General features: G+C 44.0%; 1 protein-coding gene across 4 annotated transcripts in view; it reads right to left on the bottom strand.

Annotated features, from left to right (window-relative positions):
- Positions 1 to 9,332: 9,332 nt before the first annotated feature.
- Positions 9,333 to 26,230, bottom strand: part of CBX5 (chromobox 5) — a 36,698-nt gene continuing 19,800 nt past the window's right edge. For 3 of the 4 annotated variants that reach the window (XM_045873288.2, XM_045873289.3, XM_045873290.3), the window contains exons 3-5: positions 22,747 to 22,933; positions 19,408 to 19,508; positions 9,333 to 17,778 (exon numbers count right to left, since the gene is read on the bottom strand). In XM_045873288.2, coding sequence (XP_045729244.1) covers positions 17,628 to 17,778; positions 19,408 to 19,508; positions 22,747 to 22,933 — 439 coding nt within the window. In that variant the 3' untranslated portion in view covers positions 9,333 to 17,627. The remainder of the gene's footprint in view (positions 17,779 to 19,407; positions 19,509 to 22,746; positions 22,934 to 26,230) is intronic. The other variant, XM_064591151.1, reaches the window with a different exon arrangement.

Below are 26,230 nucleotides of genomic sequence, written 5' to 3'. Positions count from 1 at the left end.
CCTAAGCACAGAGCCTGGCGCCTAGGAGATGCTCAGAAATACTGAAGGAGAGGAAGGAAGGAAGGAAGGGAGGGAGGAAGGAAGGGAGGAAGGGAGGGAGGAAGGAAGGAAGGAAGGAAGGAAGGAAGGAAGGAAGGAAGGAAGGAAGGAAGGAAGGAAGGAAGCTTGCGATTCTCCCAGGCACTCTGTATGTGTGGAGTACATACAGAGACACTCAGGGCTCTGCGGAGTGCCATCCCTTACATGATATCTGTGAGCCCACAGGTGAGTCCCTCCTCCCTCTCCAGTTCCTTCTTGGTCCAAGCACCCCTAAGATTGTGAGAGGTGAGAAACCAGGAGGATGAGTGGAGAGCTGATGCAGTGAGAGAGCACTGGACTCACAAGTCAAGAGGTTTAGGGTTAAACTCTAGTGCTGCATGACCTTGGAAAAGCAACGTTCTCTCTGAGGCTCTTTCCTCAACTGGGAATAATGAAAATATTATTGACCACTTAATAGGGACTTCATAATGATTGAACGAAATAGTTCATAAAATGCTTACTACATGTTATTGCAGGCAGATGACATGAGGTTCCCTCTTGCCCCTTTCCCTGGGGAGGACAGCACCTCCACTAAATGATCCACGCTAAGAAGAGTAAAGGATTGAGGTTGCCAGGGTTCGAATTTCACCAGTATGCATTCTTCAAGAACCTGTGGGACAGCAAGACATCATCCCATGGGGTGGGGGTCAGACCTGCTTATGGACTTGATGGTCCTCACTGCTCTTCCCTCAATGGCTACCAGGGGGCAGCACAAACCCCCAAATCCCCGCAGGCTGCCTAACAGCTAGAGGCAGGCAACCCTCCTGGGCCATCTCCTGAAAACTGACTGAGTCCTGATCCCCAGCTCCCTCCCCTGTTCTTACCGTCCCCTCCCTGGCACATCTTGGTGTCCTCTCCCTCCCCCCCCATCCCCAGTGCCTCCTGCTTCTTCCTGTGGCTTTGTGCTCCCTTGGCCAATTTACAGCAGGCTCTCCCAAGGCCCTTAATTGCCCAGCCTGCCCTTGATTGTGAACAGTCTTGCCTTAAGCAGGCACCCCAGCGTTGGGGGAGGGGCACAGGCAAAATCTCTGGGAACAGAATACAGCGGGGAATTCTGGGGAAGGCAGACCTGGATTCCAGGCCTGGCTCTTCCATTAATCAACTGACACCTGGGCAGATCACAAAGGGCCGAACTCTTGAGTTTTGAAGTGTAAATGCATTCAATGCAGGAAAGCTCCAGTTTGCTGGATGCTTGTCTTACTAAACATTGGTCCCTCTGACTCCGATGACAAGACCCTTCATTCCTTTTTTTTAAATATTTATTTATTTTAGAGAGAGAGTGAGCAGGGGGAGAAGCAGAGGGAGAGGAACAAGCAGACTCCGCTCTGAGCACAGAGCCCAACACAGGGCTTGGTCCCATGAGCCCGAGATCATGACCTGAGCTGAAACCAAGAATCGAATGCTTAACCAACTGAGCTACCCAGGCACTCCCCAAGACCCTTCATTCTTAACGTTGACTTTATCCCCCCAAGAGATGCAGTCTGGATCCAGCTTCACACCAGAGAGGAGTGTGCTCAACATGGAGGGAATTCATCTAGGGTTCCAGCCCACTCCCACCTATAGAGCTTCGACCGGGCATTTTCTGGGTGAGACAACCAGCAACTCCGTTAGCACAGGAGGCCATAGGTGTGCATGTGTGTCAGGGATTGTGACATTCCTCGAGGCTGGGCACCACTGGAATGCTCTAACTTCTCCTCCCATTCTCCCGGACAGAAGGACTTGCTGAAACTGTCCCTGCTAAGACACTCATCACCTTTTTTTGGTGGCGGTGTCCAGGTTCCTGGACACAACGAAGATACCCCTCCCTCATGTAGTGCCTTTCCCCCCACTCCCTATCCATAGCTCACCTTTCTTACCTTTCTGTTTCCTCTTTCCTTTTCCTCTCCCCTTATGCACCCACCCTTTCCTCTCCCATATCCCCTCTCCTTTCTTCCAAGCTTAGTTTCTTCCTTCTTACCCTCCAGAAATCCTATCCTTTCTCCATCTCAATTGCTTTCCCCTGCTTTCCTCTGGGAGCTCTCCATCACCTTCCTCCAATTCCCCCATTCTGCCCTCTGTGCTTCCCCCACCAAGGCCCGAATGATTTATGAGCCACTTTTTTGGAGATCCCAAACTCAGAAACAGCCTTCTAGTATTTCAAGGGACATAATGTGCAAACACGACTGCGGGGAGAGCCTCAGGGATAAGGGTATTGAGACCAGGGTATTGAGAGCATATAAAGGTATTGAGACCTGCAGAAAGCAGAAGGGCAGGAGGAAGGCCTGTGGGGCTGAGGCCAGAGGTGGCCGGACAGTCTGGGCAATGAAGGTCTTGCCAACTATTGTTGGTGTTCTCGGTGAGTTTCACCCCTGTTGGTGATGACGAAGACATCCCTTGATGTCATATCATGTTATTCTTTTTTTTTTTTAAGATTTTATTTATTTGACAGAGAGAGACACAGCGAGAGAGGGAATACAAGCAGGGGGAGTGGGAGAGGGAGAAGCAGGCTCCCGTGGAGCAGGGAGCCCGATGCGGGGCTCGATCCCAGGACCCTGGGATCATGACCTGAGCCAAAGGCAGACGCTCAACCGACTGAGCAACCCAGGCTCCCCATCATGTCATTCTTTAAATTACATTCCCATCCTTATTCACTGTTCATCCTATAGAAAGTCTGTAATGACCACCCCCCAAACCCCAACTCTGTCTCAGACCACGAGCTCCAGAAGGCAGGGGTGACATGGAACTCCCATCAGTAAAGCTCTTGGCTTTCAGAACTCTCCAGGATCCTCACGAGGAAGCAACAGAAGGCAAGTGGATACAGGGGAGACAAAGACACAGTTGGGGCGCACAGATACAGATCTGGGGGTCATGAGCCTTATCAAGAAGCAGTAGCTGAAATTATGAGAATGGATGAGCTATCTCAGGAGGAGGGAACAGTGCAATGAGAACAAGAGCTGAGAAGGGTAACCTTGGAACCACCACTATTTCAGAGGTAGAAGGCCGAGATAAAGCAGCCAGAGATATAGGAGGGGGCCTTGCGGACCAGGGATCCTGCCAGAATCCATACTTCATACCTTCATGATCATTTTATTTATTTTATTTTTTATTTTTTTAAAGATTTTATTTATTTGAGACAGAGACACAGCAAGAGAGGGAACACAAGCAGGGGGAGTGGGAGAGGGAGAAGCAGGCTTCCTGTTGAGCAGGAGCCCGATGCGGGGCTCGATCCCAGGACCCTGGGACCATGACCTGAACCAAAGGCAGACGCTTAACGGCTGAGCCACCCAGGCACCCCCTTCATGATCATTTTAAACAGTGACTGTTAATAAGGGGCACCTGGGTGGCTCAGTCGGTTAATCATCTGCCTTCTGCTAGGCTCAGGTGATGATCCCAGGGTCCTGGGCAGCCTGCTGGGGTGGGGAGGAGAGTCGGCCTGCTTCTCCCTCTTCCTCTCCCTTTCCCCCCTGCTCGTGCCTGAACACCCTTGCACGCTCTCTCTCAAATAAATAAATAAAATCTTTTAAAAAAATAGTGATTGTTACAAATATATAGTGCTATGGAACTATTTTATGATGTTAAGTGAAAAAAATACAAAATGGTATACACACTACCTAAAAACAAGAATTTGCCTCATATGGACAAAATCCGGTCAAGCACAAAAACATAAAAATACATTAATTATATTAACATGATAGAATTACACTTTTTCCAATTTTTCCTTATGTTTTATTACAATAAAAGACAAAACATTTTGTGAAAAATGAAATTATTACTCAGTATTTGATGTGAGTCCCCCACCCCCCACCAGGAAACTGATACCCAGAGGGGGGAATTAACTTACCCAATATCACACAGCCTGACTGACAGGCTGTGAATGACAAAGCCTGACTTGAACTTTCACCTAATGATTTTTTTTCCCCAGTACCAGGGCTGTTCTGGGCTGGTGCTTTTGCTATATTTAGAGTGAGGTCATTTGTGAGCTTCTATTGCTTCCTAACCTCTCTCAATCCTGCCATTCTTTGTGCCTTTGGCCTTCCAACATGCTGACTGGTCTTCCAATAGCATGCTGCCCCTGAGGCCCTCTCTGGCCTCCCTGCCTTTCCACCTGAACAGACACATTGCCTGCAATTTTCTGCTTCTGATCTGTATGGCTGTCCTGGTACAGAGCTAAGAACAGCTTTTGTTTGCCTCTATTAACGACTTCTTCCTCTTGGCCCAGAGAAGCCCGCATAAGCACCTTCCAAAGCCTGTGTGCAATCCAAAGCACCTTTCAATCATATTCATAAGTAAAGATATGAGGATTATCTGCTACTTTGAATTACCTAGATCGTTGCTTCCCCTATTAGACTCAACTTGGACTCAGTGGGTTTAATAGATTCATATGAGCCCAAACCTACACTGAGAGTTGTTTCTGAATTCTCATATACACACAAACCTGCCATTTATTTGGGAGGAAGGGGCAGCTGTTTGCCCCCTCTCCTGTTGGCGACAGCAACAGCTAGTCAGTTGTGAGCAATCTCTAATGCACATGAGGGCGTCCCCTCTGCAGCCACTGAGACATCTGTACTGCCAGCCCCCAATCTCCCCTCCCCCTCCACTGCCTGAGACCACCTGAAGCAGGATTGGGGATTGAGGGAGGAAAACATGAGGATTCTAGGCCCTCCCCCACGATGCCAGGGTAGAAGTTGAAGCCATTCAGGATGCTGTGGAGGGCCTCCTTAAGTAATCAAAAATATATTTTAGATTTTCAGGGCGCTCATCCAGTTCAGAGCAAAGACTATTCTAACTCAGAACACATGAGGGTAAATGCTAAGTTGATTCACTGCCCAGGGCTCTTCAGAAGTGAAGCGCCGGCTGTGTCTGGGTGAAGACATTGTGCGGGCAGCCGAGGCACCTTGGAGGGCCTCACAGGCCCTTCTGTGAGCTTCCACAGTGCTCATCTGGGCTTGGGCACACACACATCCCCTGCACAGCATCTGATTTTTCCAAGCCTCTCATCTCCCAACCTTCCTCATTTCATTCCATTCTCCCAGTTTCTCACAAGGACAACCTTGTACCTCCCTCTTTCTCTTCCATGTCCTCTATCCAAGCAGTGTCGACCCTAACCACACCAGACCCAGCTCCTTAATCCAAAGTGGAAACCCTCTTCTCCGCTTCAAATGAAAAAAGCAAGGTGGGGATAATACACCCAACCACTGTTCCTCACCTCCCTCTATCAGCAGGCTGGGCCTGCCTTTTCGGGGTGGAGGAGGGAATCAGGGAAATGGTTTCTACCTGCCCCATGATCCCTTAGGTTGATGAATGGAACAAGAAGACACCCCTCTGCCCAGAGAAGGAAGTTTTAATTCCTATGCTGAAAGGGGGCAACAAATTCAGACAGAAATAAGGATGCAATTGGTTTAGCTGAACAGCAACACCCCAGACTCCAATCACCTCAAGGAGGGTTATAAAATTATCAAAAATGATAATCTTAAAATTTTTACCAGAAAAATACCAGAGAACTGACTCTGCGTTTGTGGGGATGACAAGGGTCTCTCTCATACACAAAATCATGAAGTACTCAATTAAAAATAGAAGCTCTTTTTCAAGGTTAAGAGTCCCTGTTGTAGGGCGCCTGGGTGGCTCAGTTGGTTAAGCGACTGCCTTCGGCTCAGGTCATGATCCTGGAGTCCCTGGATCGAGTCCCGCATTGGGCTCCCTGCTCGGCAGGGAGTCTGCTTCGTCCTCTGACCCTATCCCCTCTCATGTGTTCTCTCTCTCTCATTCTCTCTCTAATAAATAAACAAAATCTTAAAAAAAAAAAAAAGTCCCTGTTGTAGACATCATTGCTGAGAGAATCAGGAGGGCTGAGGATGGAGAGATGCTCCAACTCCCCAAGAGGTGAAAGGGGAGGAGAAAAACACTGTACTTTTCTTTCCCTCTCAATTCCTTCCTGTGAGCCCTCTTATTAGCGGTCTATTCCTAGAAACATGGAAATAAAAAAGGGAGAGGAAAAAAAGGGAAAAGGGAACTGAGAATGAACAGGAGAAAAAGGGAGAGGCAGGAAGGGCAGAGAAATGATGGAAGGAGGGAGCATCCTCTGTGTCCTGGTCTCAAAGCAGGATTTTCCCCATCCTCGGCAGCACTTGTGAGAAACAGGTAGGCCAGCCTTGTCCCGGGCTGGGAGCATCCTGGTGGCTCTGAGCCCTCTACCTCCCAGCTCCTTGTGCAAATAAGCCTGGAACGGGGAGACAGGAACTAGAGGAGGAGGTACTAGATGAGGGGGATGCGTGACAGGACAAAAGGGCAGAGTCAGGCCCCGGTCTCTGGGAGTTAAAACATAAGGCAGCAGAGGGTTCCAGTGGGGGCAGGGGAGTCGGGGAACAGGCAGCAGAGAGGTGCTGCATGGTGTTGGAAATAGCAGGAAGGTATGGTCCATCTTGTGCATAACGCAGCGCAGGCAAGGGCTTCAGTTCACCTGCCCTCCTCCGCCGCACTGCAGATCTCACCTGCTCCCACCCCCACCCTTGCTGCAGACATAGAAGCAGAATTTCCTCGCTGCAGCCTGCAGCAGCTGGGGCCCATCCCTCAGCTCACTGCCAGCTTCCTTCCCAGAAGACAGCAGTAGCAGGAAGGGGGAAGAAAGGAAAGGGTGCAATGATAACCCCAAACCTTTTCATCTCAGCAGCCCCCAGATTTATCAGCCAGCGCAATTCTCAGCCTCTCTTCCTCTCTCCCTGGCTTATAACCAAATGATCACACAAGGCTTTGCTGAGAAAAGGCATGAGGCATCGCCTCTCCCCATCTGGGAGGAAGCATCACATTATACACAGAAAGAGATGCACCTGTTTCCAGAGGTGGCATGGGGTAGAAAGAGCTCGTAAAGAGTCCCAGATTGTTGCAAGAAAGATAATAATTTGATGGGGTTGAAATTAAATGTCCAAATTGAGGCTGCTTATGAAATTTAAAGGGGGTGGAGAGAACATGGGGTGGAGAGACCAGGAATGAGAAGAAAAAAGACAAAGAAAGAGAAAAACACACACGATACAGTAGACAAAGGGGAGAAACCATAAAAAAATACAAATAAAGACAGAAGCTGAGAGAGGAGGGAGCCAGCACCTGGAAAGCAAGATGTTACAGCTGCAGAGGGGGTGGGGGAAGCAGGAGAGCAGAGGCAGGGGAGGAAACAAAGGCGAGGAGCCACAGAGCCCAGGACCAGACCCTTCCCCTCACGTGCCTTCAGCCGGTCCCTGACTTCAAGCAGGAGGGTTTTGAGTGAAAGGGTTAGTGAGATTTCTCAGTCGTTACCTCCCCCATCCCTGCTGGAGTTAAGAGCCCCCCAGGGCCCATGTGGCGCTCCCAGCTTTTGCCTTGCTTGCCTCCACGCCCCTCCGCAGGTCACCCTCAAGGCTCAGGGAGTACTTGGCGTGTCCACAGGCTGTAACGGGCTTCCCTCTGCACGCACTCATGGGCCGTAGCCCTCAACACCAGGGCTCCCGCTTCCTTCCAAGGGTGGAGGCTGCCTGGGGGGCCGCTTCCTCTAACAGAGTGCGTGTACCCGGCAGCCCACCTAAGCACAGACCCCTGCACTTGGTCCTCCATTTTCCCCAGGCTGTCAGCGCTGCATCGATCTCACTAGCTCTGCAGCCCTTTAGTGGAGACAAAAGGGGAAACAAAACAGCCCAGCTCCTGACTTGTCCAGCACACTGAGAGGCAACATTCCTGGGAGAAGAGTTATGAGCAATGATGAGCTCATCTGAATGAGTGCCATGCAGGCATACCCCCTGACACACTGGAGGGAAACAAAAACCAAGACACAGTTGTTTAGGAGTGGGAGTGCGGGTGTCAAAACCCCAGAGCCGCGCCTTGTGCAGGCCCTAGGCAGAGACAAAGTGGCGTGAGGGTGAGAGAACTAGGAAAGGGAAGGGAAGGGGACAAGCAGTCCCAGGCTTCAGAGGTGGGAAATAAATAATGTCCAGAAGGGGCTGGCTCTGAAGTGGACCAAATGGCTCTCCTGTCCCATGTTTATGGGGTCACGGACCATTAAACCAGCCAACCTACAGATGTCTTCATAAGACTTTACGAGATTAGACTGGGGAGACCCTATAACTCAGCAGCAAGAAGAGAAAACAAGAGGGGAGAATTGCAGATAAGAGATGTGGGAAAGAGGGCTCAGCCTTCAGCGGTGTTCTATCTCAGTGGGAGGAGGTCTGGGTTCTGGGACCCCTCTGCTTTCCTCATTGCTCTTCTGTTTCTGTCTGTGTCCATTAGATTCAAAACTGCACCAGGCTTTCATTAATTAATAGTTTACATATTTTCCTCTTAAGCCAACTTCCAATTGCTCCCCCCGCCCACCCCACACAGACACACCATGTTCCTGACCCACAATCAACAGGTCGTCAGAGAAATAGTTTCTTTGGTATTTGCGAAGCAAATCAGAAGAGATAATAAAATAGCTGTATTTGCAAGCTCACATACACTGGGATTTTCAAGCCTGACGTAGATTGTCAATGCGGTTTTCCACAAATTCTAATAACCAGGAGCTGACTCTTCTGAGGTCCCTGGGTTGCTGAAGGCTAATATTTATTCTCTGAGCCACTGGCAGCAGAGATGAGTGCAGAGACCAGGAAGGCACAGTCTGAACAGGTTAAGGGAATAGAGTAGGAATGGGATACACGGTCTCTTATTCTCTCAGGCTTGCGCCACCCTGTGGCAAGTCAGAGACCAGCAACTGTTAGAAGAAAGCCCTTGTTGGGGACCCAGGGTGGCTCAGTCGTTAAGCATCTGCCTTCGGCTCAGGTCTCGATCCCAGGGTCCTGGGATCGAGCCCCGCTTTGGGCTCCCTGCTCAGCGGGAAGCCTGCTTCTTTCTCGCCCACTCCCCCTGCTTGTGTTCCCTCTCTCACTTTGTCTGTCAAATAAATAAAATCTTTACCAAAAAAAAAAAAGAAGAAAGCCCTTGTTCTAGAAGTCTCGCTGCTCTTTTAGAAAGGTATGTGTGAGGGCGCCTGGGTGGCTCAGTTGGTTAAGCGACTGCCTTCGGCTCAGGTCATGATCCTGGAGTCCAGGGATCGAGTCCCGCCATCAGGCTCCCTGCTCAGCAGGGAGTCTGCTTCTCCCTCTCCCGCTCCCCCCTCTTGTGCTCTTTCTCTCTCTCACTCTCAAATAAATAAAATCTTTAAAAAAAAAAGAAAGAAAGAAAGAAAGAAAGGCATGTGTGACAACTGGCTGACATTCCAGGGACCAAATTAAGGAAGGGTGTCAGACCCAGATCTTCAAACCACCACTCAGGATCCGTATTTGAAAAGCAACCATTTATTAGAACCAATACAAGAGTATGAAAAGAGGGAAAAGAGGAGGGTGGAAGAGGGGGAGAGAATGAGGTCTGCATCAATGTCAGTTGTGGAAACACATAAATTGCCTACTTTTAAACATTTACATTTAAAAGGCGAACATATATATATATCACTTATCCTAAAAAAATTTAAAAAAAAATGAAAAGCCGACATGTTTGGCTGAACTAAAACCGAGGAACACAACCAAAACTCCCCCACAAACCAAAAAGGTCCATAGAGAATTCAATTTCCCATTTTTCCACTTAGAAATCTGGCTACCAAGCGTGATGTGTTTTGCTACTCAGGATGGGACAGAGTGCAGAAAGAAGCCCAGCCTCTCAGAGTCTCTCACATCCCATCCTGTGGGAAAGGGTGGCAAGGCTGCTGGGCCATGGGTATATCAACTCCTGGCTACTTGGCAGGAGGTCAGACTGTGCTCTCTCCATCCTCCAGAACTCCACAGAACTACCAGGTGCCACCAGAGCTGGGGGAACAGAGCAAGTCCACAAAGCACGGAGAACCGGGAATGTGACCGCAGCAAGGGGCCAGGACCTTGTGCTTTTCCATGGGTTACACGTCTAGGGCCAAGGAGAGGGAAAGGAGAAAGAGCCCTGTTGGGAAGAGGAGCTGGCTGAGCCCACATCTGGGCAAATAGAAACAGTGTCCGAACTTTTCCCAAACCGGAGGAAAAACAGGTCAAAGTCAAGTTCAGACTGTGGACACTGAGAAAAAGATGACAAATGAGTACAGTTAAGTTGGATGAAGCTTTAAGAGTGTTAAACATATCTCTACAAAAACATTTCCCAAAGTGGCTCTTTTCTGGTAGGGGATGGAGAAAGTGGTTATGTTTATTGAACCAGCTGATTCTTATGGGGAAGCAAAGGGTGCAGTGACTCAGTTCGGGGTGGGGGGGAAACTCGATAAAACCAACGATATAAATTAAGCCCACTGTGTTCACTTCGCTCCTGAGACAGCTGAAGTCTGTTCCAATCCCATGGGGAATGGGGCCTTAATTCCCAACCCGCAGAGAGAAACAAGCAGTAGCATCCCTGCCTCATAGTTCCCTAATCCAATGCTCTTGGGTCTGAAACAGCCTCTCTTTGTGGATGCAAGATATAGAAAATACTAAGTGCCTTCCCCCAGAACATCCTATGTCTGGACTATTAAGACTCCAACATTCACAAAAACACTGTCAACACCTGAACTAGCAGCTTTGATGAGGGGTGGGGGGCAGAGAACTTGCCGAGGTCACTAGTAGTTCCAAACCTTGGGACAGCTCAGTGAGGACTAAAGCCTAGGTCAGGTCTAGACTTTAGACTTCGGCTCAAGGCATCCTCCATCGAGGACCCTAAAGTATTCTACCAACTTTGATTTACAATGCCTCACAACACCCCTGTGAGGTAGGTCAGTATCATTAACCCCATTTGACAGATGGGGAACTGAGGCATTGAAAGGAGTGACTTGCCCAAGGTCAGCCATTATGAATCAGTTGAGGAGGTTGGCACACATAGTCAGCATCCACTCAATTCTTGTTTCACTCCCTAGGGCATCTTACTTCTTAGAGTACATGTGCAAGCAAAAGGAAGTCAGCAGGTACACTTCACTCTGCAAACTAGATGAACTCAACCAACCCACAAGTATTAACAGAGGGCCTATTATTTATCTGGCATAATGTGAGGAACCTTGGAGACACAGACTGCTTCTGAAAATCATGTGTTAATTGATGTTTTGCAAATAAAATTACATTTTAAGCATTCAGGGCATGCATTCTTTTGTAAAGAAATACTCACTTCACCATTAAGAGGTGAGGGAGTAAGTTACACTGATTTTCCGAAGTTCTATACTGAGTAACCCCTATTCCTAAATCCTAAAATCCAAGAACAAGACCTCATTCAGGCAAGAACCTTGTCCCCAGCGGTGGTCTTGGCAGTGCTCTGAGCTGCAAGGTCGGGGGAGGGGCGCAAGGCTAGCAACAGCAGTGGCTGCAGCACTCTCTCCAGGCTAAGCCAGGCAGTGGGATCTGGCCACCAGATGCCCTCCTGCTGCCGCCTGTCCCTCCCCTCAATGCCCACAAGGCAGCATCTTTCCAACCTTTCTGCGCCAGCCCAACTCCAGGAGTTGGCAGGATCTTCATTTTATGGCTCTCGAGATTAAGGATATAAATGGTGACCCTTAGTCTTCCATTCAGAGAGAGGGGATGAAGCATTCCTTAGAACTAGTTGTAAGACTCTTGTAATATTCTTTAATATCCCAACAGGGGCATAACTCTTGGACGAAAGAGTAAAAGAAAAAACACCTTCTCCCCCCCCACCCCCCGAACTTACAACTGGATTCTGGCAGTAATCATTATGATCCTTATCCTAAAACTAGGGGGAAAAATACTAAATCCACAGTTAGCCCTAGCTTAGAATTAAATCCTAAAGCTACTGGAAACTGCAAAACACTGACTTGAGCTTTAAAAGCTCTGTGACACAATTAAATTCTTATCCTCTCGGGTCTCCTTGAAGAATCTCCAGGCAGGAAGCCCCTCTTTTCCTCTGTACCCCCTCAAAATAGCCAGAGCAGCAGGACTCTACATACATCTGAAGCTCAAAGAATGATTTGCCAACACACACAGTATAATGTCCACCAGGGATACTCTCATTCCAGGCAGGACCAACCATCCCAAGACCTAAATATTAACCTTTTTTCATTGATTGCTGGTCACACTGGAAAAGTCCAGGTGATGACAATGTTCAAGACATTAAAATGACAATGACAGTTCAGGTTCAGTCTGTTTGGAATTCCTCAGAAAGCGTGATGAACTGGCCACTGGCACCTAGATCAACTGTGAGGGTCACACCTGCCAATGCCAGGGGACATCTCTCTCTCTCTCTCTCTCTCTCACACACACACACACACACACACAGAATGGCAAGATAAAAAGTTCATTGCATTCAATTTAGCCTAATTTCTTGATAATAGTTTCCTATTAGATTTTCCGATTAATACTGATGGCTCTTACCTAGGCTGTGATAATTAGGTTTTGATCTATTGTGACATTAATGATCACAATCAGTTGACTTTGAAATTGTCTTAATTAATGGCTCTTCCCTCCTCAGCTGCCTCCAGTGCAGGTTCTGTCCCCTCCCCCCACCACCTTGTTTTAACTCTTTCTTACTGATCCCAGAGACAAACAGCATTGAAGGATCACTTTCTTCCCAAAAGCCAAGATTTTAAACTATTTTAAAATATTTCTGCCAGAAGAACAATATGAGATGATGAAATGAAGATCAGGATGAAAAGGCAAGAGAACATGCTGTCAAGGCATAGAAAAAATTCCATGTCAGAAAATAACCAAAGTCAAGCATGATGTTAGAGTGGCAAGGACAAGCTGAAGTAACTCTAAAAAGATGAGGTAGTTTAAAATTCAAGAAATCCAGCGCAAGCACAAAGAAATTAGAATTGTTTTTATGAAGCTATCCAAAGAACCTTCACATTTTAATTATCCAGAACAGTTACTCTTCATTCCTGGGAATTCTCACTTCCAAAGTTAGTCAACTCTCAATGATCCAGACAGAGAAAAGCATCTTTTTCTTATGGTTACACAGTTCGGAATTAAGAAACTTCAAGTCAGACTGCTTCTCAGCAGGGCTAGGCCTCACTCTAGACTTCCCTAGATTGATTAAATCTGAAATGCCAGGGTATGTGCACTTCCCGGAGAGGTTTCCACATAATTGACACACGTCTGCTTAGAAATCACCACCTTGCAGTGTTAAATAAAACTACACTGCACACAGTAGATGCTCATGTGTTAAAAGATGTGCCCCTAAGCCTTTAGCAAATCCCTTATCATTGAAAAGTATGTCCTTTTTTTAGGCTTAAAGCCAACCTCAAGTTAATTCCCCCAAAAGGGATGAGAAACAAAAACGTGTGAGCAACTCTGATAAAATGTCCATGAGGAATAAATGTTACAGAACCCATAATAATGTAACACCACAGAACTGATCTGCAACACAGATAATACTTTCCACAGGCAAGAATTAACCAGACCATTAAATACTTTGGCAAAGAGCCCATAACAGGGATCAAAATGCGGGACTCTCAATCCGCACTCACCTGTTATTTTCTCTCTCAGCAACAGCACTGCTAACCAACCTTCAGTTATCCTTATTTTCTGGAATAAAACAAGCCCTTGTTATAGTCCATCTATGGCCAGTTAGCTCAGTTCATCCAAGGTCCAGGTCTATCCCCCTATGAACTGTCACCCTCCTACTGTCCCCAAATAAAAAATGTGTACCCATCTGTAGCATTTATTTCACTGAACTATTAACAGTCAGTTCATCCCACATAAGTATGAAAGTTCTTTGTGGTCAGGGACTGTATCTTCTTGAACTCTGTACCCCCAAGGCCAAAAAAATGCTTGTGGAATAAAATGAATGTTGATGCATACTAAGGTGGCCAGAATATGGACAGCTCAATACAAATCCACACACTATTAATTGGGTGGGGCACTGAATTCTGAGCACATCACATACTCCTGGGTGCAAGGCTGGTAACATCTCTGTTTTTGAGAATGTAACTTTTATGATTAGCCATAAAGCCAGCATGAAACTAGAATATACTGGATTCAAACCATTCCTCTCTCCACCTTGCCACAGGCATGCCTGCTTGGCAGTCTGATTACAAAGGTACAGACCTCCACACTACAATTTTTAATCTAAAAACCTAAACCAAAAGGATGGAATCATGGATGCAAAATGAGCTTTCCCTTTGATCTCATTTGTGAGGAACAACCTCCACATTTCAAATCTAATGACCTAACCCTGCCTGGTGTTCTCATGTCATTGGAAAGCGGTATTTTAGGCCCTTGAATTCAAACCCTAAGGGCAAAGACAATTGCTCTCTAGCCCAGACACAAGATAGGTCCCTCTGACCCCTCACTGCACCTGAGGTGAGTTGGACTAAACACAGATCCAACAAAATTGCATGAAAATCCCAAGTACCTTCCAAAAAGCCCTAGGATCTGACCTGAAGGGAAGGAAAATGGACTGGAGGGTAGCTACAGAACAGGAATGAAGAGAGTTAAGAATAACCTAACTGCCCAAGCTATGGAACAGGACTAACCTTTCATCACCAACAAAGAGCAGTACACAGATAGGGCTGGGGGACAGTCAAGGACCACCTAGACTTGATTAAGGAACACCACAGGCTCAAATGCTCCCTTGGGCAGACAAAAACTGGACTGTGGGAGGAAAAATGATATGGTTCTCTCCAGGTTAAAAATGGGTGCTTCCATCAGGGCTGATGTTCCTAATAGCTAATCCTAATATGAGGGCACTGACCCAGTGCAGGGCCCAGAAAAGCAGCTACACTGACCTACTAGTAAACTCTGCTGGGCAAGGCTCTGCTACCTTCTATGGAAAGGGAGATCCTTGAATGCTGATTAATAGAAGAAATTCAGCATTAGAAAGAGGTTTGGAAAGAGGACTAAGTAAATACAGGAAAAATATGCTTCGAGCACCAGAGACCTAGATGTTTAGGAGTGCTTGGCCCATGGCTACTAACTCTTCTGAGGAGAAAGCCCCATGAAGACAGGTCTCCATTTGAGGTCACAATTCTGCAAGGGCCAGGACAGCTGTTCAGAACTAACAAAGCCAGAGACACAAGGCAGGCATCTGGTTTCCCTTCTGCTGAGGGCTGAAGCCAGAACCGGACTCTGACTGCCTACATTCCAACCGAAGCAGCTGTGGGTAGGCAGGGAGAAAACAACTGTTCTGGCAGCATTCAGTACAAGACCATGATTCAATAAACTGTGAACAGAAAAGATGGAGTGAAGAATAAGGTATGAAAGAGCTGATGAGTAGTAGATGGTACTTCCTTTGCTAAGAGAAAATCAGATTTTGATGAATGTCTTAAGCATCACCTATAACCACAGCAAACACGTGCCCCAGCTTTCTCAGGACCAATCTCAGCAGCAACTAATTCTGTTGTGTTCTTTGTCCATATGTTGATTTTGGTCTGAAAAACAGTCACTGTAGTTTACATGCCCACTGCTCCTGGGAGACACACACGGGCTCCATGGATAAGCTGTCATTTTCTCCACCTGGAAATCAACAGGCCCAGCTCACCACCTCAGGGGCTCTGGCCTACTTTTGTCTTATTCTTAGTCTACCCTAATTATATCCTTGGCTACTTTGATGACTAATCTGCTTCCTGACCATCCGTTCTTTCTTTCAGATGCCCATCAGATTAAGTACTAACCATCAATTATCTACCACTTGATCTAGGCCTTGAATTCTTTCAGAGTAAAGAAAGATGGAGATTAAAAACTCCTACCCACTTGAGGTACGGGTTAGGAGTCCTCACCCAATCACATTACCATTCAGAAGGATTTTCCTGGATGACTTAAACCAAGAGCTTCATTGTTCCAGTCTGTCATGTCACTGCAGCAACAGCTGTCTTCTCAACTGTGCAGTATAATTTTTGACATAATTTATACAAGCACACAGAATTCAATCAGCAGCTGAGCAGGAAAGCAATGGTAACAAATGCTATGAATGGGTATATGATTTGCATATTATTCAGCTCATCTGTGGACTGCAGCAATCTATCCATTCCCCTGATTACTCTGAAAAATCTAGAAATGGCTGACTGCTCCTGGCCAGAAAGCTGTAGGTCTTAAAAATCAAAAGCAACAACAAAAACAACCTCAATGGCTGGTGAACTCTAGAGTTAAGGCTACTTCAAGCATTTATTCTTAATTCCTCAGCTTTGGACTGGGACACGGATGCTCATAACCCTGCTATTTCCTTACTTTTAGTCTTGATTCTCTAGTCACCCCCCACCCCACCCAAATGAAAGAAAATGGCTAAAGAGAAGTAGGGCATTTCTTGGGGGGACAAGGATGGAAGGATAAGATCAAATAATCATCTCTCAATAGAATAGCAAAGCACAAGGAAGCCAAAAAGGAAATATTCTCAATAGGGACAGAAGGTTGTGTCAACATGCTAATGCCAGGGCCTGCCACTCTGAGGTGATAGTCTTCCACAGAAACCTATTTTTAAAAATAAAATACAATGAAGAGTTTGAGGGTGGAAAAGGGGAAAAGTAGTAATACTTTGAGGACTCTTGGTGGCAAATCCAGGAGTCAACAAAGCAGGAAATTTATGACTATAAACGCTATGAATATTTAAAATTGATACTGTGGCCAATGGCTCCCCTCCAAGAATTCCCCACTGAAAATAATGGCATGGAAGGGAAACTTGGGTCCACTGAGAAGTGAGGGTCAGGTCTGAAGCCTCTTTGGTACCAGGAATGCTTTGGGAGGCCACAAAAGCTGGCAGGGCTGGAGGGTGCCTAGCACCTTGGCACAAGCAAGCACCAGGCAGTCAGTCACACCTACATAATATATACAGTCCAAATGTGAGGGATGGAAGGAAAAAATACGTATATACCATAGGTGATCATAAAGACAACGTATCCTACCCCATCCTCCTCCTGTACGAATAGCTAAAAATCTCCACAGTTCATAATCTTGTCATTTTATGACAGATTACACCACCTTGCAGAAGCAGAATCAGGGATTGCTAAGAAACAAGGCCAAAAGTCCTGGGGCTAAGAGTGCCTTGACAAATCTGAGTGTAACATTTCAAGTCCTCCAAGGAATGGGGCTATTCTGGGAGGATAAGTGGGGATGAACAATAGAGGGTGGCCCAGAAGACCACACCAGGAACCCTGTATTCTACTGCGTAGAGCTGAATGAGGTTGGGAAAGCCCCAACAGGTAGGCAGTTGCTATTGGCTTTTTAAAAAGACGGAAACATCTTTTCTATCCCAACATCTCAAAACAAAAGCTAGCTGGTCATCAACATGTTCTAAGAACCAAAGCAAGAAACCAAAATTCATCATCATTATAACAAAATCCCCCAATCTAAAAAGCAACCAACCCTGAAAAGATCAAGACTCTAAGGTGATTAAAAAGTTAAAACTCATCTTGAGGTCACAGGGGAGCAGAAGGAAGAGATCAGGGCAAAGGAAAAAACTGTGGGAATTACACAGTATGTAAATGCCTGGTCTTCACAGAGAAACACTTATCATGAATCAGACCATCAGTTATGTTACAAGAGAACCAATACCAACATTTCTCCTGTGGAGCACAGTGATAAGCACATTTTTTATGGATGTGTTTAGGATAGAAGGGGGTGGGCAGAAGGGAGAGGAGGCAGGGAGGTGAATGTATTATATACAAAGAGAAATGACAGAGACCACCCCCTCCTTTAGCTCTTTGCTGTTTCTTTCTCTTTGTTTTCCGCATCTTCAGGATATGCGTGCCACGTCAGTCTCTCTTCATAAAATGCTATCACAATCTGTGGACATTTTACATTAGCTTCTTTTGCAAGAACCAGGTCTGCTTCATCTGTGTCTTTCCTGGAGAGAGAGAATATGAGACTTAGAAGGAGAGGAAGTGAGAGTGAGAGAGAATCTATCTAAACCAAGGTTTATATTGTTATATGGATTTAACTGACTTGATTTCTTCTCCATCTTGATTTGAAGGTGAGAAGGACCCTAACAGCTCAGTATTTTCAAGGAGAAATTCAAGTAAATAAATTATCAGTGAGTATCATTTAACTACTACATCAGATGGAAGCAGAAATCTTCAGCTAGAACTTAGATGAAAACACAGCAGGCTTAATCAAAAGGCTGAAAATGAAGTTATATAAATTTTGCTCCTATAATTTTGATTTCTATGTATGAGTGAACACAATCAAACCTAAAATCAGTCCTATTGATTATGCACAGAATGATCAATCCAGCTTCTGGATCATCTGAGTGAAAGGATCTTAACCTTCCTTATCTTGTGGCCTTTTAAACACTCATTATCCTCTTGGTGAAAACAATGGTTTGGAGTAATAAGTAAACAGAAACTTAAGTCCACAACAGTACTCACGTAAGGGAGAATAAGAATGTAAAATATAGCCACTAAAATGAAATGTAGGAATTAGCTGCAAATTTCAATTATCCAAGTTACAAACGCTCTACTACCACATATAACAAAAAATCTAGCCAGTCCCTTAACCAGTATTCCAAACCGAGAAAAAAAAAGTATTTTAAATTAAAATTCCACTGAGATGTGAGCAAAGACAACTATCTCCTTTTCTAGAAAACGGAGATGTTTAATTCATAGAGGTATTATGGGTGAGGAGAGGTGGGGAAAACACACAGCTCAGATCAGACACTCAAATTTGGACTGTGGTGGGGAAAAAAGCTAGTTAATATGTGAATGTAAATCATAAGTAACACATATGGCTGAGTGGGAAAAGCAGTCAGTACAGCTCCTTACTTCTGACAGAGTATAATGATTCTTCAAATCTAGGCTTCTGGGTAATTTACCAGCAAAATTTCGATCAGATAAAATATTAAACCTTTTGATTCTACAACTTTAAGGTAAATTAGCTTCCTCAGTGGCAATGCAGCACGAAGCCTCTATTTAGAGACCAAACTTAAATCACAAGCCCAGAACACTTGGAAACAGAGAGGTAGTGAGGGTCACACCATAAATCACCCTGTCTTTAAGAAACCAAACTGAGGGAAGTAACTACCCTTTCCTCTAAGAGACACCCCCTCCACCGAATGAAGTAACTTACACTTTGCTACTATTAGTCTTAATGCTTTTTGTTGAGATTATTCAGTTGTTTTGATCCTCAGTGATGGCAAAAAGCCTCACTCAACTCCTATCTCATGGCCACAGGCTCATGGTCGACGGTAAATGATTCAGAACTGTGTAAATAAATGGTTAGGTCATGTCTATATGTATCCTACCTCAAAGCTACCTTAGGTATTGGTGCTAAAATAATTTGGCTTAATACCAAAGCTTGAGAATGTCTTAAATCCACTCCCAACCCTAATTTCCATTAATACTAACAGGTGATATCAGCCAAAGATCCTTGACAATCAAAATTCTTAGTTGGGGAATACTCCCATCTTCCCTATCTTCCATATAAATTCAAGCCACTGGCAAAGAAACACAACTGTACAGTGAGGCCCAATCTCTCTCACCATTTCATTAGGAACATTAAATCGCCACAGGAATCTGTCGCCCCAATGATCTTTTCTGGTTCCAGTCCTCTCTCAAAGCCCCGAGCGATATCATTGCTCTGCTATAAATAGAAGATAAAGGTTACAGCTTAGAGAAGAGTAAAAAAAACCCAGTTTCTCAGTTCAACAAAGCACCATCTAAGTTCATTTTTGTCACCAATTCAAAAAATTCTTAGAACTTAAGAAATACAGTATTGGGCCAGCCAGTGACAGTGACGCCAAGAAATATTTTTTAAGAAGACGCAGTTGTTCTTCCAGTACTCCTTCAAGAATGAGCAGCGGCCCCTAAAACTCTTTTATAGTCCTTAAGATATTCTGGAGGCATCATCTAAGCACTCATCTAACCCTCTAATCTAATCTCCTTGATATTATGAATTGACTACCCCTAAATTGTTGCTTCCAAGATGATAAACAAGTCCAGGCTTACCCGAACTAAACCCTTTTTCATTTTATAAACTTCAAATATACCAATCTTGATTTTTTTTAGACACTTAATTTACCTTAACCTTTACCAATATTTTTAATACTTCTTTCACACAGTCGTCTATATTGATGAAAGAACAGAGGTAAGAATGATTCAAGGCAGTATCATAAAACAGCAAATTTCTTTCAGAGCTCATGTACTGCAATACCCACACACTTGGGAGAAGAGGCCCTGGTCTGTGCCTATCCCCTCCTGATGTGGATGAGTTGTTAGCATTAGAGAACAGAACTGGACAGTGACTTAAAACAAACTGGTAATTTTCTTGGAGATTATTCAAACTTGGTCAAATGCAATCATGCCATTGAGGCAGGAGCACAAAGTCCGATTCAGGTGTGATGGCACTGGTGAGAGCAAAACAGTGGCATTTTAGACAAGCCAGGTAATTTTAAAGACCTTATTACGGAAAATAATGCAAACTTATCTAGTAGCAACATAAAAAAGATTTAGTAAGACTGCCCAAATGAACTAAATCTCTGATGTCTGATTTTCATAATAATCTCTTTGATCTGACATTCACCCTGCTTTTTTCTGAGAGAAACAAAGTATTCAGGATCCAGGTGGTCCCCAAAGATACCAGAACCCACACTGGGAAGGAAATTCCATGCACCGATCAGGGGAGATACTGACTCAAAAACACAGCCTCTTTTGGGGGTGCTTAAGGGGAGGAGGTTCCCAGATGTGCACACAGCTGCTCACAGCTGGAATGCTGGCGCAAGAACTGAGTCGTAAATCATAGCTGGTGGCTGAAAACAGTTTGCCACATAGAGAGGGAAGGGAAGAAAAATGTTCAAGCTGCTGAAAAGGAGCCGAGGCGAGGAAAATGCTAAAATCATCACACAGGCAGTAATCTTAAATCAGGCATAATGCCGACTAACAAATTTCTTCTGCAGTGGTCTAAAGAAAGAAACGCAATCCCCTCCTGTACCTTTAAAACATACAATCACCTATCTTCCCGGCTATCTACCTGACAGCCGCCAGCACTGCTGAGAATGCTGCCAGGGGCCCCAGATGAACATTACAAGGGATGTGTGGGGGTTGTTTTCAAGGTCAGCAGCATCAGAACCTGTCCTAGGAACGAAACTCTCTATGCTGGCCAGTAGGTCTAAAGCCAGACTGCTCCTTTTCGAAAGGACAGAAACCTTAGGTTGAGGAAATACACACTGTATGTTACAAATGGCTAGTCACAAGTCTTCTGCTGTGCTGTTTTTTGGTCTCTTTAGTTAGAAAATGAATCAAATGACAAAAGCCAGAATACAAAAGACTAATAAAAAAGAAAAAAGAAAGAAAGAACCGAGTCTTAGCTCCTTAGAGAAGGGAAGGCATTCTCAAATTCCTTATCAGTACACTGTATCATAACGATAAACACACCAGAATAGAGTGGTTTTAAAAATAAGGTTGTAAAAAATAAAATTAATCAGGGAAACAAATAAGGAGAAAGACACGAACCTAGAGTCCACTTTCACTTGTAACCTCCAATCTTTCACTCTTATTTCAATTCTTTTTCGAACGCTGATCTCCCATTTTCTCTACCACCTGTGTAAGTCTTTTAAAATACTGATGCCTAGGGCCCAACCCACAGAAATCTGAATTTAACTAGTCTGGGGTGTATCTTGGGTAAAAGGTTTTTTTTTTAAAGCCCCCCACCCCACCCTGATGACTCTAATGTGCAGCCAGGGCTGAGAACTAATGTTCCAGAAAGGTGGATATCAAGTAGAATGAAGATAAATAGACGCTTATGGCTGTGATGCTAGAAGATTCAGAAGTGGACTTATTATGCTTTTATTTTATTAAACGTTAAGGGTATGATACATCCTTCACCACAAAAGGCTTCATAACCTTGAAATAAATGAAAGGAATGGAAGCTGGGGGGGGGGGGGAGTAGCGTGTGTGTCTGTGTGTGTACACAGATGGAAAAGATACAGATGAAAAAAGAGGCAAGAGCAGTGTTTATGCTAGTTACTTGAGAACTAAAGATCAGTAGAATTAAAGCAACTACATCAAACCAAAATTTCATAAGCATACTTTTCAAACTGAACAATAAGATTCAAAAAAGATGAAAATTTATTTGGAATATGTAGAAATAATAAAATCAAAAGAGAATACACATGCCACTGGACCGTACACTTTAAAATGGTTAATTGTGGGGCGTCTCGGTGGCACAGTCAGTTGAGCATCCCACTCTTGGTTTCCACTTGGGTCGTGATCTCAGGGTCCTGAGATCAAGCCCCACGTTGGGCTCTGTTTTCGGGGGAACACAGAGCTGTGACTCTCTCTTCCCTCTCCCTCTGCCCTTCCCCAACTACATGCAGGCACGGGCTCTCTCTCTCAAATAAATAAATCTTTAAAAAAATAAAAACTAAAAACTAAAGCGGTTAATTTTATGTTATGTGAATTTCACATCAATTTAAAAAGGCAAGAGAATATAAAAGTTTGAAAGTAAGTGCTCTTTGAAACAAAAGGAAAAAAGTAGTAAACATTTTAAAGCCCTTTTCTACCCTTAAAACCGTCACCAAGTCCCTCCCTTGCTAAGATAACTCAGCTGCCTATTTATGGAGAAGACAGGGAGCTGCCTGTTTTACAGGGACTTAATTTTGCCACTTTAATACAATTCAGTGGAATATACAGTACATTTCTCACACAGCCAGGAGGGGGCGCCGTAGTTAATCAACATACCTCCTTGGAAGCTCTTTTGTTCAACAATTTACCTTGCAGGCCACCCTTAGAACTGAAACCACCAAAATACCGCTTGCGGGGTAGGAGGGGTGCGGCAAGAGGCAAAACAACTGTTTGTGGGAAAAGGGGGGAAAGAAGCTTACCTCTCTCTTTTTTTTGGATTTGATATCATCAGCATTGTTCGAGAAATTGGATTTCCTCTTGTTACTTTCTGACTTCTCCCTGGGTTTGTTATTTTCACCCTCCTTCATCTTCTTATACTTTTTCATAAACTCAGAAATTAGCTCAGGGCAATCCAAATTTTTCTCGGGTTCCCAAGTATTGTGCTCCCTGGGCACAAAGAATGGAAAAAAAAAAAACAAAAAAAGGAAAAGAATGAGGGGGAAAAAAATCCAGCGCTTTCTTTTAAAGAAGACAGGTAGGCAAAAGAAAAAAAACCCTACACTTAAAAGAGATAACAAATTCGATCCTAGGAATCTAGCCAAGAGAAATGAAAAAATATATCCACAAAGAAACTTGCATACAATTACCCACAGCAGCATTTTAACAGCCAAAGACAGAAAACAATTCAAATGTCCATCAACTTGTCAATAGATGAATAAATGTGGTATATCTATACAGAACACTATTCAGCAACAAAAGGAACACAATACTAATTAATACATGCCACAACATGAAAGAACCTCAAATATAATATGCTAAGAAACCAGATGCAAAAGACTATATATTGTCTGATTCCATTTATATGAAACGTAGGAAAGACACACTTAGAGACAAAATGTAGGATTGGGATTAACCACAAATGAGCTCCAGGGAATCTGGGGAAATTATGGATATATTCTAAAACTGGAGTAATGTAATGGTTGACAACTCTCTGAATTTACTAAAATTCACTGAATTGTATACTTTCAATGAATGAATTTTATGGTATGTAAATTATACCTCAATACAGTTTTTTAAAACTCAAAATATGAATTCTGCTTTATAAAATAATGTGATTCCATATATATAATCATCTAATAAAATCCTGAGAGAATAATGTAACAAAGCATGCACCCCCAGTTATCTTAAACATGTTACTTATATTCTGAAGAAATGTCAATAAATTATTGGAAGATTGGAAGTAACTGTTAAGAAAAAAGGTATAAGGGCTTCAAAATCATTAGAATACTGGCAAACAGTAAGGAGAAGACTCAGAAGTGGGATTTGGGGGGCGCCTGGGTGGCTCAGTTGTTAAGCGTCTGCCTTCGGCTCAGGTCATGATCCCAGGGTCCTGGGTTCGAGCCCTGCATCAGGCTTCCTGCTCCGCGGGAGGCCTGCTTCTCCCTCTCTCACTCCCCCTGCTTGTGTTCCCTCTCTCGCTGTGTCTCTGTCAAATAAATAAATAAAATCTTTAAAAAAAAAAAAAAATTCACTAAAAAAAAAAAAAGAAGTGGGATTTGGAGTACATTAATTCAATGCTGTAGATTCAAGTCTACTGTTACTAGGTAGTCAAAATACATTTTTATATTAATAAAAAACCCAAACTGAATAATTGAGCCTAATTAAACTTGAATCAAGGGAGTCCTATTATGAGGAAAACAAACAGTTATTATTCACAAAGTTGTTCTCTATTCCTGGCATGGGTTTTGGAAAACCAAACTACCAACTACATCACAAGCTTATGGAATCAAAGCATGAAATATACCTCCATGGGAAAAACCAGGCCAGGCATCCTCTTCACTCCTAGCCAGTGGCAAAGGTTCTTTTGGTTAAATAGTAAGGACTAGTTTATATTAAAGTACATCTGAAAATATATCATAGAAACAGTTTCTACAATCCTTTCATTGAGTTGAGAAAAAATTATTTAATGTATGTACTATCCATTTTAAATATTTTATTTTGGTTTTTAAATAAGGTATCTTTAAGATGGGCATGGTTTGAACACACGCCATAATAACTAGACTCAAATAAGAAGCAGAATAATGGAAAAAACTGATATTTACTCTAGATTTAAAACTTTTTGCAAAAAGAGCTTGAGAATGAAACAAGATTTATTTCGAAATCATTTTTTTTTTTTTAATTTTTTTTTTTTTTTTTTTTTTAAGATTTTATTTATTTATTTGAGAGAGAGAGAATGAGAGACAGAGAGCATGAGAAGGAGGAAGGTCAGAGGGAGAAGCAGACTCCCTGCTGAGCAGGGAGCCCGATGCGGGACTCGATCCCGGGACTCCAGGATCATCATGACCTGAGCCGAAGGCAGTCGCTTAACCAACTGAGCCACCCAGGCGCCCTATTTCGAAATCATTTGAGCTAAAACTAGAAAAGCCTCTCCTTCATAGCTCTTCTTTCGGCAAAAGACAAGAAAAACAAAAAACCTCATACAGTAACTTTCCCCCAAATCCACAAACCATATAGTTTTCTATCCCAGAAGAAATTAAGACACAAAAAGCGAGAGGTGCGCCAATACTGTAACATAAGCAAGCAGACACAGAGGGAGAGGAGCGAGTCTCTACTGGTAGCAAGGAAAGCCAGTCCTATAACGGGATTATCTCTTTTCCTACCATATTGGTATTGCTGCTTCTACAACAACCAATTTTCACCCAAAAGACAGCATGGTCTAATTTAAAGAGTCTGGGCATTAGGGCCAAAGAAATCTGATACTAGGGGCGCCTGAGTGGCTCAGTCATTAAACATCTGCCTTCGGCTCGGGTCATGATCCCAGGGTCCTGAGATCGAGCCCCGCATCAGGCTCCCTGCTCAGCGGGGAGCCTGCTTCTCCCTCTCCCACTCCCCCTGCTTGTGTTCCCTCTCTCGCTGTGTCTGTCAAATAAATAGATAAAATCTTTAAAAAAAAAAAAAGAAAAGAAATCTGATACTAGGTCCTTGTGCCAGCACTTACCAGTTACACTATCTTCGGCAAATAGCTTCGCTAACTTCCTCATCTGTAAACTGAAAATACCTCTAAAGACTGTTATGAGAATGAAAGAAAATACATGAGGTAGAAGAATCTGACCACTGCCTAACAAGCAGTAGGTACTTAGTTCCAGACAATCCTAATAGGGCAAAATTTGTCCCTGTCTTTAATGAAATCCTGGGCATTTCCGAGAAAGTAAGGACAGTGCTTTAATTTACCTACCTCAAACTTTCTTTCCCTCTTTAATCTATGTAAGTTACCAGTAACTCAAATACAGATATAGTCTCAAGTACCTTCAAAACGACCAACAATTTCCAATGGTGATTCAAAAGGGCCCAACAGACACCCTTAAAATCTCTCAGTGTTATTTTAATTCCTCTTTCTAGGTCTCTCAAACTCATAATTTCTCATCTCTAAAGTATGCGGTAATACCATTCCTCTTCGGAAATACGGAGGGCATATTCTGATTGCTGTGCTACCCACATTTAGTGTGCTCTGTGCCAGAGATGCTAAGCATCCTGTAGTGCGTGCACTGTCCCACCTAAAATGCCAAAAGTGCTCCAAATGAGAAACGATAATTTCTGTAATGAAATAACCTTAAGTATGTTCCAAAGGCTCCTGATTCAGACTGTCCAAAGGTACTGTCAAAATTTGAACCTTTTAGGACATTTAAGTCCTACACTTTAAAACTGGGATGTTCAATGTGCTAACTAACTACTAGCCACATGTGG

Source organism: Mirounga angustirostris, unplaced genomic scaffold, assembly GCF_029215605.1.
Source record: "Mirounga angustirostris isolate CCGP_5_RB_7025 unplaced genomic scaffold, mMirAng1.0.hap1 SCAF_5, whole genome shotgun sequence".
Taxonomy (NCBI): domain Eukaryota; kingdom Metazoa; phylum Chordata; class Mammalia; order Carnivora; family Phocidae; genus Mirounga; species Mirounga angustirostris.
This window is presented reverse-complemented; position numbering and strand designations above follow the sequence as displayed.